Raw genomic sequence first — 19310 nt, 5'->3', positions numbered from 1 at the left:
AGATGGAAATCCAGTGAGAGGAGGTGGAGGCAACAAGCATCCCTCCCCAGAGGCAGATTTCCACCCAGCGATAGGAGGTAGCAAGCCTCCCTCCAAAGTGGCAGATTGAAGCTTAGTGAGTGGTAGTAGCAGGCCTCCCTCCCCAGCATCAGAGTGCAACCCAAGGAGAAGTGGTAGTCTACCTTTATCCCCAGCGGCAGATTTCAAATGAGCCAGAGGAGGTAGAGGTAGCTGCTCTCCCTCCCCAGTGGAAGATGGAAACCCATTAAGAGGAGGTGAAGGTAGCAGGCCTCCCTTCCAGCGGCAGAGGTAGTCTGCCTTTCTCACCAGTCGCAGATTTCAACCCAGCGGCAGATTTCAACCCAGCGACAGGTGGTAGAGGTAGCACACCTCCCTCCCCAGCGGCAGAGTGCAACCCAGGGAGAATAGGTAGTCTGTCTTTCTCCCCAGCGGCAGAGTGCAACCCAGCGAGACAAGGTAGCGGAAGCTGGCCTCCCTCCCAAGCAGCAGATTTCAACCGAGCGACAGGAGGTAGAGATAGCAGGCCTCCCTCCCCAGCAGCAGGTTGAAACTCAGGGAGTGGCAGTAGCAGGCCTCCCTCCCCAGCGTCAGAGTGCAACCCAGGCAGAAGAGGTAGTCTGCCTTTCTCCCCAGCGGCAGAGTGCAACCCAGCGAGACAAGGTAGCGGAAGCTGGCCTCCCTCCCAAGCAGCAGATTTCAACCGAGCGACAGGAGGTAGAGATAGCAGGCCTCCCTCCCCAGCAGCAGGTTGAAACTCAGGGAGTGGCAGTAGCAGGCCTCCCTCCCCAGCGTCAGAGTGCAACCCAGGCAGAAGAGGTAGTCTGCCTTTCTCCCCGTGGCAGATTTGAACCCAGCGAGACAAGGTAGCGGAAGCTGGCCTCCCTCCCAAGCAGCAGATTTCAACCGAGCGACAGGAGGTAGAGATAGCAGGCCTCCCTCCCCAGCAGCAGGTTGAAACTCAGGGAGTGGCAGTAGCAGGCCTCCCTCCCCAGCGTCAGAGTGCAACCTAGGCAGAAGAGGTAGTCTGCCTTTCTCCCCGTGGCAGATTTGAACCCAGCAAGAGGTAGATGTAGCAGGCCTCCCTCCCCAGCGACAGAGTGTAATCCAGTGACAGGAGGTAGCAGGCGTCCCTCCCCAGAGGCAGATGAAAATCCAGTGAAAGGAGGTGGAGGCAACAAGCATTCCTCCCTAGCGGCTGATTTTAACCCAGCAAAAGGAGGTAGAAGTAGCAGCCCCCCCCCCCCCCCCCCCCCCCCGGTATATTGAAACTCGGCGAGTGGCCTTAGCAGGCTTCCTCCCCAGCATCAGAGTGCAACCCAGGGAAAAGTTGTAGTCTACCTTTCTCCCCAGCGGCAGATTTCAGATGAGCCAGAGGAGGTAGAGGTAGCTGCTCTTGCTCTCCAGTGGCAGATTTCAACCCAGCGACAGGAGGTAGAGGTAGCAGGCCTCTCTCCCCAGCGGCAGATTTCAACCCAGCGACAGGAGATAGAGGTAGCAGGCCTCCCTCCCTCCCAGAGTGTAACCCAGGCAGAAGAGGTAGTCTGCCTTTCTACCCAGAGGCAGATTTCAACCCACCGACAGGAGGTAGAGGTGCAAGTTTCCCTCCCCATCGGCAAATTGAAACCCAGCGAGTGGAGGTAGCAGGCCTCCCTCCCCAGCGGTGGAGTGCAACCCAGCGAGAATAGGTAGTCTGTCTTTCTCCCCAGCTGCAGATTTCATCCCAGCAAGACAAGGTAGAGGAAGCCTTTCTCCCCAGTGGCATATGAAAGCCCATTGAGAGGAGGTGAAGGTAGCAGTCCCAGGGAGAAGAGTTATCCTGCATTTCAAATGAGCCAGAGGACATAGAGGTGGCCACCCTCACTCTCCAGTGGCTGATTTCAACCCAGCGACAGGAAGTAGAGGTAGCAAGCCTCCCTCCCCAGCGGCATACTGGCGACCCATTCTAGATCTTACATAGTTTGCTCATTAAAGGGTCATACTAGTACCATAACACCATCGGATCATAACTTTTGATACAGAGCAAGAGGGGCTATTAATGTGTCTCATTGAAGCAGTTATAGTGTCTTCTGTGTTCTTTCAAGTCCACAATGGTACCATGAAAGCTCCAGAATCTGCTCTTTAGTAGTCTAAAAACACTCAATATGGTATTGGACTGAGTTTGTGGATTTCAATGAAGTGGTACTAGGTCTCACCTGTCCATAGTCTCCTACAAATAAAGAAAGACAGTAATGTTCATAATGAAAATGCATCATGCATTTTAAAAAAACAATTCTAAATGTTATTTATATGAATGTAGAAATTTAATAAAAAATATTTGCTCTAAATTCTGGTCTCTGGTAAGTGCATTACTAAAAACGAGATACAGGTGCAGGTACAGAGTTATGTGCTGAGAGCTGATACTGGAACAGGAGGTGGCTGCAAATATTCCTTGTAATTTGCCAATCTTGCTTTCGAACGAGCAAAAGCCACGGAAATGTAGCACATAGCAGTTACGCCATGGAAGGATTTGCTATGTGGAGGTGGTTGAGGGCTTATTTTAGTCTCTGTCAACCATCAGATCCCCAATGCCATCTCTGTCACGTCTGAAGGACTTGTATTCATTTTACTGCACACTGTAAGTCAAGCTGTATAGTTCGTACCATACATTTAAAAAAAAAAAAAAAACATATTACAGAAATGTCTTATTTAATCCATTATGATGGATTTGAGTGATTGGTTAATTGAAGGAAACGGGCTTCCTCATCCTTGGTGTTTTAGAAGAAAGTGGCATAAAGAGAGACGTAATATAAACTAAAGCAATCCAATACTGAGATCTGTTGGCCTATGTCCTTCTGCTTCCTGGAAAACAGCAGAAACGTTTTAATAACAGAAAATTCCAGTAAGATAAAGGACTATCATGACATATAGAAAATGCTCACGCACAAAAATAAACAAAGGTGCCTTTACTTCTTTAAAAGCCTGTAATGATATATATTTAATACATTAATTGACAGAGACTCGACTACTAAGCATTCCTCTTTCTGTCTAACTCTAGCTCTCTAGACCTCTCTGAATTTCTAGCTCTCCATTTTCTGATCTAATCTTTAGTAGTGTGCCTGCTATGACAACTTTGATTTTTAGTAAATGTTGCTGCTGTTATGAAACATATTAGTTACTCCTGACTCACTGTTAGCTCTCAGCACCTAGTGTACACCGAGTTAGAGGAGGAGGATACTGATAAACTCTTGCTAGCTTTTCAGTTGGCAATATGATTATCAAAAGTGGTAAAATGGAGGCAAGAAGTTGCTGATGTGGCTAACAGAAACAGCAAGTCCTCAGAGTCACAGCACCAGCCTGCAGGGTTAAGTTTCACAACTTTCAGGTAGTCACAGCATGATTGTCTTTGGTCTCAGCTACAGACTGAATAAGCACTTAAAGGACCACTATAGTGCCAGGAAAGCAAACTCGTTTTCCTGGCACTACAGTGCCCTGAGGGTGCCCCCACCCTCAGGGTCCCACTCCCGCCAGGCTGAAGGGGGAGGAAGGGGGTTAAACACTCACCTTTCTCTAGCGCCGGGCTCCCTCGGTGCTGGGGACTCTCCTCCTCCTTCGGTCGTCATCGGCTGAATGCGCATGTGCGGCAAGAGCCGCGCGCGCATTCAGACAGTCCATAGGAAAGCATTCTCAATGCTTTCCTATGGACGCTGGCGTCTTCTCACTGTGAAAATCACAGTGAGAAGCATGGAAGCGCCTCTAGCGGCTGTCAATGAGACAGCCACTAGAGGCTGGATTAACCCTAATTCTCAGAAACTGCTATGTTTACAGCTGCAGGATTAACCCTATAGGGACCTGGCACCCAGAACACTTCATTGAGCTGAAGTGGTCTGGGTGCCTATAGTGGTCCTTTAAAAGAAGGTGGTGGGCACTGGGCAGTTGAAAACTTACATATGGAATGAGCAGTAGGACTTATTACAACTATTAGTGACAGGCAGAACAGGGCTGTCAGAATTGTCTTCCATTTTCCCTAACTTTCCTTGTTTTCTCTGTGATTCCCTGGCTATATCTATCACATGTATATGTATATTACACATTTTAATAAATTGCCTTACTTAATCAGGCTGATACTGTGGCTGTTGGGGAGAGAATAAAACATTTCACACTTATATTTGGCAGAAGCCAGGAGATGTTACTGATGTTCCCTCTCTGTGCTACATCCAAGATGGCTGCTTGCTTCTCTCTCACAGACACTGCAATGATGCCTCCTAGATAGAGAGGCTTTATCTAAGAGCATGCCTCCACTTTTGGACAGCTTACTGTACTGCACAAATTGCAACTCAATTGGAGGTCACTAAAATTATTGATTAAAGGACACTAGGCATGTGCAGAACCTGCATAAATTGGACAGATCTCAGATCTGTCCTGTTTTGTAACATGAAAGTGACAGTTAAAGTAACATGAAAGTGACAGTTAAATTCTTTCATTATTTTGGTCACATTAAAGTGAGCTAAAACCCAATAAGTGTAACACCTATAAAGTGGTGGAGCGTTAAAAAAATGGGGATTTCTTACCCTCCTCAAATACATAGCTACATAGGCTGAAAAGAGACATGTGTCCATCAATTTCAGCCTTCCTCACATTTGGTTTTTGCTGTTGATCCAAAAGAAGGCAAAGAAACCCATTTTGAAGCACTTTCTAATTTTGCAACAAACTAGGAAAAAAACTCCCTCTTGACCCCAGAATGGCAGTCAGATTTATCCTTGGATCAAGAAGCTATTACCCTACAGTTGAAAAATTATACAATTGAATATTCTGTTTTGCAAGTATGTATCTAGTTGCTGTTTAAACATATGTATGGACTCTGATGAAAAAAACACTTCTTCAGGCTGTGAATTCCACATCCTTATTGTTCTTACAATAAAAAAAACCTTTCCTTTGCCTTAGATGAAATCTTCTTTCTTCCAGTCTAAACGCTTGACCTTGTGTCCTTCGTAAAGTCCGGTTTGTGAATAGATTTCCACACAATGGTTTGTATTGGCCCCGGATATATTTGTATAATGTTATCGTATCCCCTCTGAGGCGACGTTTTTCTAAACTAAAGAGGTTTAAATTTGTTAACCTTTCTTCATAGCTAAAATGTTCCATTCATTTTATTAATTTTGTAGCCCGCCTCTGCACTCTTTCTAGTGCCGTAATGTCCTTCTTTAGAACAGGTGCCCCCATCCGCCCGGGCTTTAAGCCCGCTGTGCCTGAGGGCAATACAATAATGTCTTGGAAGTCAGGAGGGGTGGCATATACAAGAGAAAAAAAGAGAGAATATTGTGCAGATCGTAAAATTCTTGAATATTATAAAATGGAGGTAACTGGATGCACTCACCTGTATTGGAGCCTACAATCATTAAGGCTCACTATCCATGTAGTTATGCTTTTGAAGGTAGAATCACACCTTTCTTACTGCAAGTTGATCCAATTCAGAGAGAGAACAGAAATAGAGAAATAATGTCTGAGAATCACAGATTTGCTGACTTTAGCTAGTGCCCAGGATAACAAGCTTCTTCAGTCAGCCATTATTAAATCCATTATTATTATTAAGTTTCACCAGCTTTCACAGACGTCTCCACCAATTTATAGTGGTGGAAACAAAAACCTGCAATTATTATAACTACGTTGCTGATAGAATGGCACATATTAAAAAAAATAGTTGGGTGTAAAAATTAGTCTGAAAAGTGTCAGCACATCTTGATAAATCTCTTCCTACATTTCAACAGAGAATAGGGTTAGCAAATCATGAGAGAAGTATACCTGCTGGACCCAGACCACCATACTTTTAAATAAGGTAATAGAATTAACACTGTGAGTCAAGTGTAGTGGATCCAGCAGCTAGTTCACTAAAAAAAGGCTATTTGTTAGACTGTCACTAGTGTTGACATATATTCGGATACAAATAGATCAAGTAATTCAGGATAAATAGCAGCACTTATATATATATATGGTGTGTGTGTCTTTGAATCTGCTAGAGACAGAATCAGTACACACCAAATGCTATACTTTGTGTGGAAAAGATTTAAACCACTTAATGTATAGGAAAACAGTATGAGGAACTGCTTCCTATGTTGTAATGGAATAAATGTATGGTATCACAGTAATATATGGTATATACGTCTTTAAATCTGTAAAGACAGAATAAATGGAGTACGTACCAGATGTTATACTTTGTAGTACAAAGATATGAACCTTATAGGATAGAAATACAGTATATAAAACTGTCTTCTATAATGCAGTAAAATCAGTATCGTATGAAGACACTTAAATCCAATAAATTGTTATTCCGAGTTTGCCACAGGGACCGGTTAGGATTGATATAGATAGTTTGTTGCTGTAAAAAGAGTCTCTATCTGTCGGCCGTTCGTGAGGTTGGCGTGCGTCCCAGACCTCACTCTGAGTGATGCACGCTGCTGGCCGATCGGTCCCCAGATCTAGGAGTGTTCTTTTCTCGGTAGAAGTAAAAACCTTGTTGCTGGCTCTGAAGTCTGCGTCCGTATCCTGCTTGCTGTGTTGTAGTCTAACGCGTTTCGTGGGTGTCAGCCCCACTTCATCAGAGACGGGATGAATCTTTTATATCCTAAACCTCAATGTACTGTTCTCTAGGTGTAATCATAGTCATGCTATCCATATTAGTATCTAAGATCCGTTATAAAACCAGATACTATGCCTCAATTTATGCGCACAATTTATTATGACTGCATAGTATAGTTTTAGGTATCCGTAACTGAAATCATCTTACCATCTCTGTATAAGTGCACACTGTTACTTTCATGGACATTTTTATAATTTTTATAATGTGTATTGATTTCCATATGTTTTACAGACATTCCTAATGTTCTTAATGTTTTCATAATATGTACAGATTTCTGTAGATATATTTTGTAGATATTCCTAATGTTCTTAATGTTTCTAACGTTTTTAATATCTGTATTTGTAAACTTCATTGATGGATTTGTACACCAAAACAATGTATTTGAGTCTTTATTTGTACATCATAATTAACAATTTAGTGTACCATTCCCTGAAGTAATGATCATACAAAAGTATTGTAACTCATTTATAATCAGTCAGAAGTGTATTTAAATCACTGTGGATCAATTAATCTTTATCCCGTCTCTGATGAAGTGGGGCTGACACCCACGAAATGCGTTAGACTACAACACAGCAAGCAGGATACGGACGCAGACTTCAGAGCCAGCAACGAGGTTTTTACTTCCACCGAGAAAAGAACACTCCTAGATCTGGGAACCGATCGGCCAGCAGCGTGCATCACTCAGAGTGAGGTCTGGGACGCACGCCAACCTCACGAACGGCCGACAGATAGAGACTCTTTTTACAGCAACAAACTATCTATATCAATCCTAACCGGTCCCTGTGGCAAACTCGGAATAACAACTACATAATTGCTGGTAACAATCTTGCAAACCGTTCCTGACTTATAGTTCTATATCTTTTTACATTTTAGTATTTTTAATGTTTTGACACAGTCATTTTGCCTAATAAATTTTGTATTAATTTTTATCCATCATCCTTAATTTATTGGATTTAAGTGTCTTCATACGATACTGATTTTACTGCATTATAGAATACAGTTTTATATACTGTATTTCTATCTTATAAGGTTTATATCTTTGTACTACAAAGTATAACATCTGGTACGTACTCCATTTATTCTGTCTTTACAGATTTAAAGACGTATATACCATATATTACTGTGATACCATACATTTATTCCATTACAACATAGGAAGCAGTTCCTCATACTGTTTTCCTATACATTAAGTGGTTTAAATCTTTTCCACACAAAGTATAGCATTTGGTGTGTATCAAACCGATTCTGTCTCTAGCAGATTTAAAGACACACACACCATATATATAAGTGCTGCTATTTATCCTGAATTACTTGATCTATTTGTATCCGAATATATGTCAACACTACTGACATTCTAACAAATAGCCTTTTTTTTAGTGAACTAGCTCCTGGATCCACTACACTTGACTCACGGTGTTAATTCTATTACTTTATCTTTCTAGACAGATTTTTGGTGAAATTTCTGCCTATATCCAGTTTTGAGCAATTCACTATAAGTCAGACTCCCTCATCCCTGTGTGTTGCATTAGGCATACCAGACTAATCTAATTCATACTTTTCAATAAGATCGCTCTTTAAAGGTTAATTTTCTATCTACAGATTTCTGTCTCAGAAGTTAAAGCGTTACTGTTTATCAAAAATTGAATAATTGGCTTTGGTGCTAAAATAATTAGATGATTGGATCAAATACCAGACAGTCTCTTTGGTGCCCTGACATCATCCATACCTATAAATACCGTATTTATCGGCGTATAACACGCACTTTTTTCCCCTAAAAATAGGGGGGAAATCGTGGGTGCGTGTTATACGCCGATATCCAATAATTACTTACCTGTCTTGAAGCGTGGGCCGGTGTTCAGCGCGCACCGCGGTACTGGCACTAAAATTTCAGGTTCCGGTTCCTGGCGGGACTGAAAGGAAGTGTGCACACTATTGTGTGCACACTTCCTTTCAGTCCCGCCGGTACTGGAACTTCAATTTCAGGTTCCGGTTTCCGGCGGGACTGAAAGGAAGTGTGCACACTTGTGCACACTTCCTTTCAGTCCCGCCGGAAACCGGAACCTGAAATTGAAGTTCCTGTACCGCGGTGCGCGCTGTGAAGCCGGCCCACGCTTGAAGACAGGTAAGTAATTATGGGACAAGGGTAAGCACACTAGGGGACACTATGGGAGGGGAGGGGGGGAGAATACTATGGGTGGGGAGGGGAGGGGGGAGAATACTATGGGTGGGGAGGGGAGGGGGGGAGAATACTATGGGTGGGGAGGGGAGGGGGGGAGAATACTATGGGTGGGGAGGGGAGGGGGGGAGAATACTATGGGTGGGGAGGGGAGGGGAGGGGGGAGAATACTATGGGAGGGGAGGGGAGGGGAGGGGGGGAGAATACGAGGGGAGGGGGGAGAATACTATGGGAGGGGAGGGGGGAGAATACTATGGGAGGGGAGGGGAGGGGGGGAGAATACTATGGGAGGGGAGGGGAGGGGGGGAGAATACTATGGGATGGGAGGGGAGGGGGGGAGAATACTATGGGAGGGGAGGGGGGGAGAATACTATGGGAGGGGATGGGGGAGAATACTATGGGAGGGGAGGGGGGAGAATACTATGGGAGGGGAGGGGGGAGAATACTATGGGAGGGGAGGGGGGGAGAATACTATGGGAGGGAAGGGGGGAGAATACTATGGGATAGGAGGGGAGAGGGGGGAGAATACTATGGGAGGGGAGGGGAGGGGGGAGAATACTATGGGAGGGGAGGGGGGAGAATACTATGAGAGGGGAGGGGTGGGGGGAGAATACTATGGGAGGGGAGGGGGGAGAATACTATGGAAGGGAAGGGGAGGGGGGAGAATACTATGGAAGGGAAGGGGAGGGGGGAGAATACTATGGGAGGGGGTGGAGAATACTATGGAAAGGGGGGGATGACACTATGGGATGGGGGCGGGATACTATGGGAGGGGGGGGAAATTTCCTGGAATTTCCTTCTAAAAATGAGGTGCGTGTTATACGCCGGTGCGTGTTATACGCCAATAAATACGGTATCTAAATAGATGCTAGAGAAGAATTGTAAGTCACTGCAGTCGATAAATGCCACAATGCTTCAGTCAGTTAAATACCATCGTACAATTTTGTGAAAACAGAGAAGGGATCATAGCAAATACAAAGATGTGGTTGTCGGAATCTAAATATGCAGCTTGAGCTCTCTACATTTATTTAAACTCATTAAGAATCAAATGTTATATTTTGACATTGCCACACTCTGCAGGGGGTTAAAAGGAACACTCTAAGTACAAAAACACTCTCCTCCTCATTTGCAATATGTCCCCTGACTTTGCCAGGAGTCACCTAAATTTTAAATTGAATTGTAAAATCCTTAAAGGCACCCTAAAGTCACCAGAACAGTCGCAAAGACGGCCACTAGAGATGCTTCCTGGGTCAGTGCACTGCCGTTAAGCGTCTCTGAGCATTCCAGCATTAGCATTCAATGCATCTCTATGAGGAGATGCTGATTGGCCAGCTGGTGTTTGGCTCTGCCTCCAGCCTACCTTCTTGGCTGAGATCATCAGAATTGAAAATCTCAGCCAATCCAATGCTTTTTCCATAGGACAAATAAAAAATTCAAATATACTTAATTAGGGGGTGGATTGGCCCATATGATTGTCTAGTGTAACCGGACAGGGAGGGGGTAACCCTCAAAGTATAATGTACAGACGGAGAGAATTCTGTCCTAGAGATGAAAACACAATATAGAAATATTGGTATCAAAAAGACATTCTTAATTATGGCACACAGATGCGGTGTGCTATGAAGGTGAAAGTTAAAAATTGATACTTTAATAAATTGGGAAAACACGTTCCTATCGTAAACTGTCACCAATTCATAGGTACAGTATATCCTGGCTGGCTCTTAGCTAGCAATCGGAATTACTGACATTAGAAAATAGAGGCGTATACATAGGAAGTGCCTTCAAGGGCACTAATAACAGTAAAGGAAGAATATTAGAGATGTTGCCAATGCGTAAAATAAGCTATGGCAAAAGTAGCCAGGTGGTTAGAAATGAAGACCATCGGTCGGTCAGTTATTCCACACTGCTTAACGCTGAACTGGGTGCCCCAATACCTTGGTCGGTAACTCAGAAAGGTATACTTGCTGAGGTTTCCACGGGGGCAATCCAGTATTTAGTATTTGTGGTCAGAGTGCAGAATAATGTCGGAGAACCCGATGCGCGTTTCGCCCTGTCTAGCTACTTTTGCCAAAGCTTATTTTACGCATTGGCAACATCTCTAATATTCTTCCTTTACTGTTATTAGTGCCCTTGAAGGCACTTTTCCTTTCTTTTTCTCTATAACTATTTCAATTAGAAAAAGCTGACGTTAACAACTGGGCTACCCGTTCAGACGATATAGCGGTATACAAGCGACGAACACCTAACCAATTATACTAATACTTCCTATACTAACATCTGCACTGCTCGTCAAGATTAGCAGCAAGGCAGCGGTAACACTTTGTCTGACAGACTATATACCGACTATTTCTAGTAAGCTATTCCGTCTCACATACCTAAGCACGGCATAACACCACTTACAGCTATCTGTAAAATGTAAAAAAAGAAGCCGCAGAGAGCAGTGCTCCCTGCCACTTCCTAAGCCCCCCCCCATGTCCACCCACACTCTATGGGGGTCAAATGACCCCCATATTAGCATAAGGGAGATTAAAATCTCCCAAATGCCCCTACTCACTATGCCACGAGTAGGGGCATGTCTACTAAACATGCTGTGCAATTTCACTCATAACCCTCTGATGGGTTGAAAAGGGTTTGAAAGCAACCAGAGTGTTCCAAAGAATTTTCCCACGCTGTGTAAAATGACTCAGAGCATTCTGATTGGTTGGATTCCAACCCAACAAGAGTGCTGTGACAAGTAAATGTAGAGACTTACCTGTCAGTAAATTGGTTGGCTTAAACCAACCAATCAGAGCGCTCTGAGCCTAATTGCAGGGCCTGGGAAGGCTTTATAAGCCTTTCTCCACCCTGCAGAGCTTATTCTGCACCGTGCCACTGTGAAGAAGGAATATTATTCCTTACCCACGTATATTGGTATACTGTGATGTAGTAGTAGACTTAACAAGATTTGTCCATATTGTGTAAATTAAAAAAATATTTTATTTTTCTGTATCTGCACTGTTTGTTCTCTGGTATTTTGCCAATAAGCAGCAGTCTGTTGTTAATGATCACAGATGACAGGAACATTAAGCTTAATGGTCTATTGAGACCCAGGCATCCCACAGTGAATAATTGATTCAAAGGAAAAAAAAAACCTTAAATGAACAGAATGTATTTCAGGGATTCTGTGATTGCGTTTATTGGAAGCCAATATAAATAAAATAAAAAAAATACAGGAATGACATATATGTTTGCTCATACTTATCACATTTGTGGTCAACATATAAAGTTCAATATAAATAGTTCACTCAACCATAAAAGGGACATATGACATTGTTCTAGGTCTTTGGAGCACCATTTGCCTATTCCTTATAGAAGTTAAATTATCTTTAGCAAAAGCTAAAATGCAAGAAACCTGTATTTCTTGTTCCAAGTGTTGCAATTTTTGCTCCGCTTGATGGAATGCAGATGGTAAGAGCCATGGCTTGCCATAAGGTGAACAGAATAATTGGCAGCACCGTTTAGCAGCAAAATGTTTAGATGGCAATAAACTTTCACTTCTTCCACATAACGTTTAAAAGGAAAATCCCAACACTCTCTCCCTGAGTAATGTCATTTAAATCATCCTTGGTTGATGGAGATACGTTTACGGACTCAAGATCACTCTGCTTTTCTTAGTGTGTTCTAAGGCGCTAATGGCACCCCAAGCAATTAGAGCGGTCAGCGCAATGTGAACGCGCTACTGAAGAAAGCAGAGTTATGTTCAGTTAAAGGGACACTATAGTCACCAGAATAACTACAGCTTAATGTAGTTGTTGGTGAGTATAATAGCTCCCTTCAGGCATTTTCATGTAAACACTGCCTTTTCAGACAAAAGGCAGTGTTTGCATTGCCCCTAGGGACACCTCCAAGTGGCCACTCCTTAGATGATTCAATGCATCTCTGTGAGGAGGTCCTGATTGGCCAAAGTGGCATTTGGACCCACCCCCATGCCGATTTTAGCCGGTAGGGAAAGCTTTAGATTGGATAAAAATCGTCCATTTTGATGTTGTCACAAAGGGGGCAGAGCAAGTGCCGGCAGACCCGGCACTGAAAATAAGGTGAGTTTTAAACTTGTATAGGGGAGCTAAGGGGTGGCAAGCCACTTAAATGGTGGGTTAAACACTATAGGGTCAGGAATAGATGTTTGTGTTCCTGACCCTATAGTGATCCTTTAAGTTGGGCTGAGGATTACTTCAAATTGAGGTGCTCAGGAAAAGAATGCTGAGAGAGCTCAAAGTTTTCCTTTAACAGTGGAGTAACAATACACATACAGCACATTTTCCTGGTGATCTAGCAGAGGAAGCAAGGAATACGAGCCTCTGGTAGAGAGTCCTATTTCCTGATCCTATCAGGACTCAATTTTCACTGGACTACCAGCTATTGGAGACAAGAAATTCATCCCTGACAAGTAGAAAAAAAACTCTTGGTGAATGTGTTATGGACCTTCCAGACTTGCAGCATCAAGTAACTTTTAAGTCTGTCCAGTGGATTTACTTTGTTACAGAGATACGTAAGGTTACATTCCACCACCCTCACTTAGTGTGAAAGAGGTCTAAGTTACTTATCCATATTTTTTGTTTTTCCTTATTGATCCCCATGGACTAGAAGCCAGGCATCTCACCCCTTCCAATGTATATAATGCTTTGTTAAAGGGACATTATAGTCACCATAACCACTACAGCTTTATGTAGTTATTCTGGTGTGTATAGCATGTCTCTGCAGCCTTAGCAGTGTAAGTACTGCCTCTTCATAGAAAAGGCAGTGTTTACATTGCTGCTTAGTTACACCTCTACTGGCATTCACGCAGACAACTACAAGAGGTGCTTCCAGTGTCAGTGTTGCACATTGTGCAGCACTGATGTTCATCGTCTCCATACCCTGCATGGAGGCGCTGAATGTTACCCCATAGAGATGCATTGATGCATATAGTGTCAGTATTACATGTTTGTTTATAGTGTTCTAATAACTGCAGGCTGAAGTTAATCTTTTGTTTCACTCATACTATGAAAAATGATTTTAGCTGTACCAGGTCATAAAAAAATAAATACAAAATGTCAAAGCTGAAACGTGCTAGTTGTTTTACAAAGGCTGAGCTCTTCGGTTCAAAGTTCTTGCTTAAAGCACATCTTCATATAGTAAATGAAATCTTGAACATGGTGAATATGGTATAAACCATATCTGCACAAGTCACATATAATGGCTTTCCTTCCAAGTAATCATGAATGAGGTCAGAAATTGGTTTTGAAATTTTTGGCACTATAAAAAAGTTTTTTTGGCATAAAAATACACATGTATTGTGAGTTCAGTGGTTCATGCTTCTTTTTATATACATCTCATGCATAAAGTCCCAAAACCTGTCATTGTTTTTTTCCTTTCGATGAATCATTGCTGTTAGTGCTTCTCCTTGGTCTAAGCTCTGCCAATAATCTTGGAGCCACATTTGCTTCCAGCTGCAAAACACAAATAAAACCATAATATAAAAAGAAATCTAGTCAATTATAGGTTTAAATGGACACTATCGACACTGTAACGGCTTTATCTCATTGAAGTGGTTATAGTACCTGGAGTTCCTTGGCGCTGTCCTTCCATTCAGTGTTAAACCTTTAATGTTTTAATGCTAAACGAGAGTCCCCAGCAGCCCATCCCCCTCATGTTCCTTGGGCTAAGGAGGAATCATTTGTCGGAGCAGCAATTCGTTCCTGTGATTGGCTGACTGTGTCAGCTGACGGCTCTAAGCCTATCACGGCTCTCATTCATGGTATAAACTGGAATGGATAGAAGGAAGTGTGTGACCTCTGCATTGGCCATACCTCCAGAAGGGGCCAGTCTGTGCATGTCCAAGGACTGTATTTAGTTTTAAATTGCTTGAAAATTGTATCACACTGAGTGAAGAAACAGTGCTAAGGGGACTCCAGGCATTATATTTAATTCAATGAGATGAAATGGTCATAATGCCTACAGTGCCACTTTAACCCCTTAAGGACCAAACTTCTGGAATAAAATGGAATCATGACGTGTCACACACGTCATGTGTCCTTAAGGGGTTAAGCAAGAGTTTTTTTACTAATGTCAAACACTGGGGTCTATTTAAGAAAGTAATAATTATCTATTTCTGCATGGGTTTATACGGACTACAAATCCAAACATTTTTCACAGTAGTTAACATTATTATTTAACAATTTTGTTGCTGAACAAGTCAAAACTGTGTCCGGATTTTAGCCTGTTTGAATGCTACCAGACAGCCGAAATGCAGGCCAAGATTTTAAATGACCAAACTATTTACCCACTGGCAACTATAGTAACAAATATTTAAAAAGGACCATCATTGACACAAGGGTTAGGTGTATGGTGGCAGGCCAGTGCTTGCAATGTCATGCATCCTATTTTCCCAAACCTGGTAGAAATTACTGAAGCATCTGATGGGAAATACTGCTACGTGTTTTTTGTGCCAGTACAAACTATTCCGATGTTCGTCTTACATATGGCTGATGTGATGTCAGTTTAGTCAGTATGTGTTGCTAAATGCTTTTTTTTATTAGAAGACTGGTTAAATTGGTTTACAGTTTATGAGTTCCTACACATATAGAGAGTAACCCCTCTGTTGTTGAAATTGTAAATCTATCACCGGAAATATCAATGGTACATTGGTACCCAACCTGGAACAAGAGTTGTATGTTATCTAATGTCAGCTCTGTGCATGCTTGGCATCTGTTTTCGGCACACGCAGCTTGCTGGCAACAGACAGCCAATAGAGACATGCTGCACATGTCAACCCTTCAGCCCACTTCCTTGACATCCATCTATCTCAAGAGAGGGGTAGTGAGGCCAATGAAGGAATGTTAGTCTCTTAGTAGAACTTGGCCTTGGAACTGGTAGGTAGGTGAGTTTAAGCTATTTTTATTTTTCGGGGGGATGGGGGAGTTTGGGTTATTCTGCCCAAAAACAATGTTTTCTTAAAACCCTGATTTTTGATTGTAGTAAAATTTAAATGTGAAGCAGGAAAACTGTAGAAAAAACAATTTAAGATAAAAAAAACCTTGTTTGGTTGGATCAATTTATGTTAGACCCCCCTCCCCCCATAAAAAAACAGATGAAGAAAAAAAAGAATACCTGTCCGTCTCTGGAAGGTCTTCGGCCGCCCCAAGACCAGGGACTGGCATAGGACAGGCCATATGAGTGTTATCAGCAATGTGTGGCTCTGGTGGTGGACTTTTCCCACGTGTTTTCTTATTCATCCTTTCTGCTGTGATTCTAGCATTCTCTTTGTCACAGACAAAGCACTCAAAGCCATTGAGGTAATTGGGTACGGTCATGTCGTTCACTCCCCACTCTCTCTGTTCCATACTTTCTATCAAGAAGGTGTTGGTTATCCCTCCAGATTTCTTGTAGTCTAAAAACTTAAGATACTCTTCATCATTCTGGTCGAGAAAAAGGATGAATTCTGCAAGTTCTTTTGGAGTAGCAAAGTCATCAATCACTATAAGTGAATGGTTGTTGGGCATCCAGTCTCTCACAGAAGGTGAGCCCCGATAAATTGGAACTGCTCCCAAATGCATTGGGCGCCATAGTTTCTCTGTCATGTAGTCAGTACATATAGCATTCTCCATAGCCAAGTGAAACTTATACCTGGCTGTATACACCATGAATTCTGGGTCTTCAGTTGTGGCAGTGGAAGTGTCCTCGAGTCTCTTGTTCGGAAACTGACGGTTGTTCAAGCACTGGCCATATGAATCAATCTAGATAACAATAAAAAATAAGTATAACCAGGTCAAAGTGTGTTGTTTATAGAACTACCATATAATATTTTTGGACAATTTGACAGAATGACATATACGTCTATCAGCATGTGTAATAAGACTGGATGATTCTTGATATAGAAATAAATGATGAAAATATTAAACTTCATGTTCCTCTGAATATCAAGCCAGACTACATGGTCCCAAAAGGTTATTCCAAAACTTTTTAAATATATCTCATTTTCACTTTCAATGCCCTGTTGGGAATTAGCAGCTAGTTCCTTCCCTGAAAAAACAAGAATAAAGTTACCTGGAATTCAGAGATGGGCAAAGCTCCCGGCGGTGGTTCCAACCCCATTGTTGAAGTCACAGCCTCCCTTGCAAGGTCCAATCAAATGCTTCTCACAGAGAAGCATTTGATTGGGCCGTTCTTCCTGGCTCAGAGTGCATGCTTGCACTCTGAGGTGGGAAGGGAATAGAGGGACAAGGTGAAGGTGAGCTTTCATGCTAAATTCAAAAAACTGCAGAATACTAAACGGACGGTTGGCAGATAGAAAGGGAGGGGACATTAAAACTTCTCCTTGCAAATGTGCTGCCTGCAAGGGAGAATTTCACTACGTCTATTTTTGCACAGGATTGATATTAATCAACCTGGAACAGAGTTCAGGGCTACCTAAGTCATGTGTAACTAGCCCCCAGCACAAAAGTGCTACACATACCGACTTCTACCACCATGACCACTTCTAAAAGCAGAAGTGGTCATGGTGGTTGGAGTAACCCTTTAATAAGCAGCAGGATGATTGGTTATGAGAACATATCCACAAGGGCTAATCATCACAACTGAGATTGAGGGTTACTTAAAGGAGTCCTAAGAAATAATAAACTACATTTTATGAACTGAGGCAATGCCTGTGTTTTTAATGTTAAATCAAAGGGATTTATGCAGTTTAAGATGTTGATAGGACATACCTCTAAAAGCTGCACACTGTGTTAATTTACTATAAAAGGATTTAAAGTAACTATTTAGTAAGCATGTTCTAATGTAGTTCAGGCGGTGAGCTTTAGATATATTTCTCTTGGTCAAAGAAAGACTACGAATAATTGACAAAACAATTACATTTAGCTTATTTACCTGCAAGTATCTCATTAATTCTTCCACATATCGGTCTCTGTCTGAAGGGACATCACAGTGCGACTGCATGTACAGCACAGGAGCATAGCCATTCTCACGCCACCTATTTTTCTCTTCTAAAGGAATGGCTGGATTCGACAAGTAATCAATGGTGGGCAGCCATTGCAAGGTGAGAGGATAATCAGATTCCCGCCTGAAGGTGGCAGTGTAATTAAACAGCCTTATTCCAGGCAAATGTGACAGGACATAGTTATTCATTGGAGATTCTTCATGAAACAATGCCCAAGTCTGATGGGGCAGCCTGGGTAGAGGTGCTTCGTAAGCCCTGAAGTCTGTTCCATAAAAGATAATGGATTTAGTCCTCTTGTGAAGTTTCACACTCTTGCTTTTTGTCACCATGCAAGAGCTGTGTGGACAGTCAATCCTCTCAGTATGCCCTGGGAAATGGGGGAAAAGGTTTTCACTCCACCACAAAAGAATGGGTAACTCTTTATTGCTTCTTGTGTCACTATTGCCTGGACCCCTGTACGAGTCTGCAATTATTGCCCCCATATCAGCAGCAGAAAACACACTGGAGGGCTGAAATGATGACTGGTCCCACTGATCAGAGGACAGTACCAAATTATCTTCCAGGAAAAAATGGGATTCCACTGAGCTGCTGTCCTGACCATAACTATGGATGTCAGGATCCCTGGGTTGGATGCTTTCTTCTACACTTGGATCTGGCCAGGCTGCTACAGCTGCTTGCTGGTTTACAGCTTCTTTATAGTCTGTAATTGGTGCCAGTGGATCCCACTCTGCCATAACAGAGACTGGAAACAACATACACAAGATGATACAGACTAAAACAAAATAACCAAGACAAGAACATCTAGTCCTATGGGAAAGTGGCTGCAGGGAAGTTCTAACCACAGAATCATGTAATACAGTGTTTGATGCTGTAGCTGTGAGGAGTATCTTACAACTCTCACCATGCAGTGTGTGTAATGCACAGTTATACAGAGTACTGGTCCCAACATTCCATGTACAGCCAGCACAGTTTGCCATTCTTCTTGTTGTTATGGTGATTTTATTTGTAATGAACTCACTGGTGCTGATCAGCCGCTCTCCCGCAGGCAGAGATGGATACAATGTATCCCAACAGGATGTGGCATGCTGGAGCATCTGCTGGCACTGCTTCCTGCTTGTGTGGCTGGGAAGGGATAGAACGTCATAGACATACTTTTTTTTTTAAACAAACTTTATTGGCAAAGACAAATCAGTCATTTGCTATAAAGAAACAAAAAGTGCAGATACAATAGATTTTATTTACTACAGAATGTTGTAGAGCACGTTTGCATTAATAGAAAGGGCGGTATGGGTTGTGCTTCTATTAATGTAAACAAATTCTACTTTTAAACACTCACAGGGCCATTCACAAAAGTGAGAATTGTAGAAGTACATTTCAATTTAATGACAAAGTAACTGAACTGAACATGACTGACTTGGTGAATTAATCCAGTTGGCTATTTCAAATTTACTTTGGATTCCATTTCCACAGTTCTCACCCCGCCAGCCTGAATCCCCCCTCCCTCTTATCTGGTTTGTAGAAAGACTTGCAGGATTATTCTGAAA

The 19310-nt window shown here is 42.6% G+C and overlaps 1 protein-coding gene across 1 annotated transcript; it reads right to left on the bottom strand.

Moving 5' to 3' along the window:
* Positions 1-13365: 13365 nt before the first annotated feature.
* FUT11 (fucosyltransferase 11) lies at positions 13366-18871 on the bottom strand. The gene is made up of 3 exons (XM_063434113.1): positions 17697-18871; positions 15939-16564; positions 13366-14278 (listed from the first exon to the last, which is right to left on the bottom strand). Exons 1-3 carry the CDS (start codon positions 18858-18860, stop codon positions 14131-14133), a joined length of 1938 nt encoding a protein of 645 aa, XP_063290183.1. The 5' UTR covers positions 18861-18871; the 3' UTR covers positions 13366-14130.
* Positions 18872-19310: the final 439 nt, after the last annotated feature.

This window comes from Pelobates fuscus, chromosome 10 (assembly GCF_036172605.1).
Source record: "Pelobates fuscus isolate aPelFus1 chromosome 10, aPelFus1.pri, whole genome shotgun sequence".
NCBI lineage: Eukaryota > Metazoa > Chordata > Amphibia > Anura > Pelobatidae > Pelobates > Pelobates fuscus.
Note: the sequence above shows the minus strand (reverse complement) of the source record. Positions and strands in the feature narration are given on the sequence as shown.

What these genes read in the sequence shown, in the direction of transcription:
- FUT11 (XM_063434113.1), bottom strand. Translation starts at nt 18,860, where the DNA reads ATGCTCCAGCATGCCACATCCTGTTGGGATACATTGTATCCATCTCTG. An exon ending in AATTAATGAGATACTTGCAG is followed by an intron (nt 16,565 to 17,696) that starts GTAAATAAGCTA and finishes ATTGTTATCTAG; the next exon opens with ATTGATTCATATGGCCAGTG. An exon ending in GACCTTCCAGAGACGGACAG is followed by an intron (nt 14,279 to 15,938) that starts GTATTCTTTTTT and finishes TGTGTTTTGCAG; the next exon opens with CTGGAAGCAAATGTGGCTCC.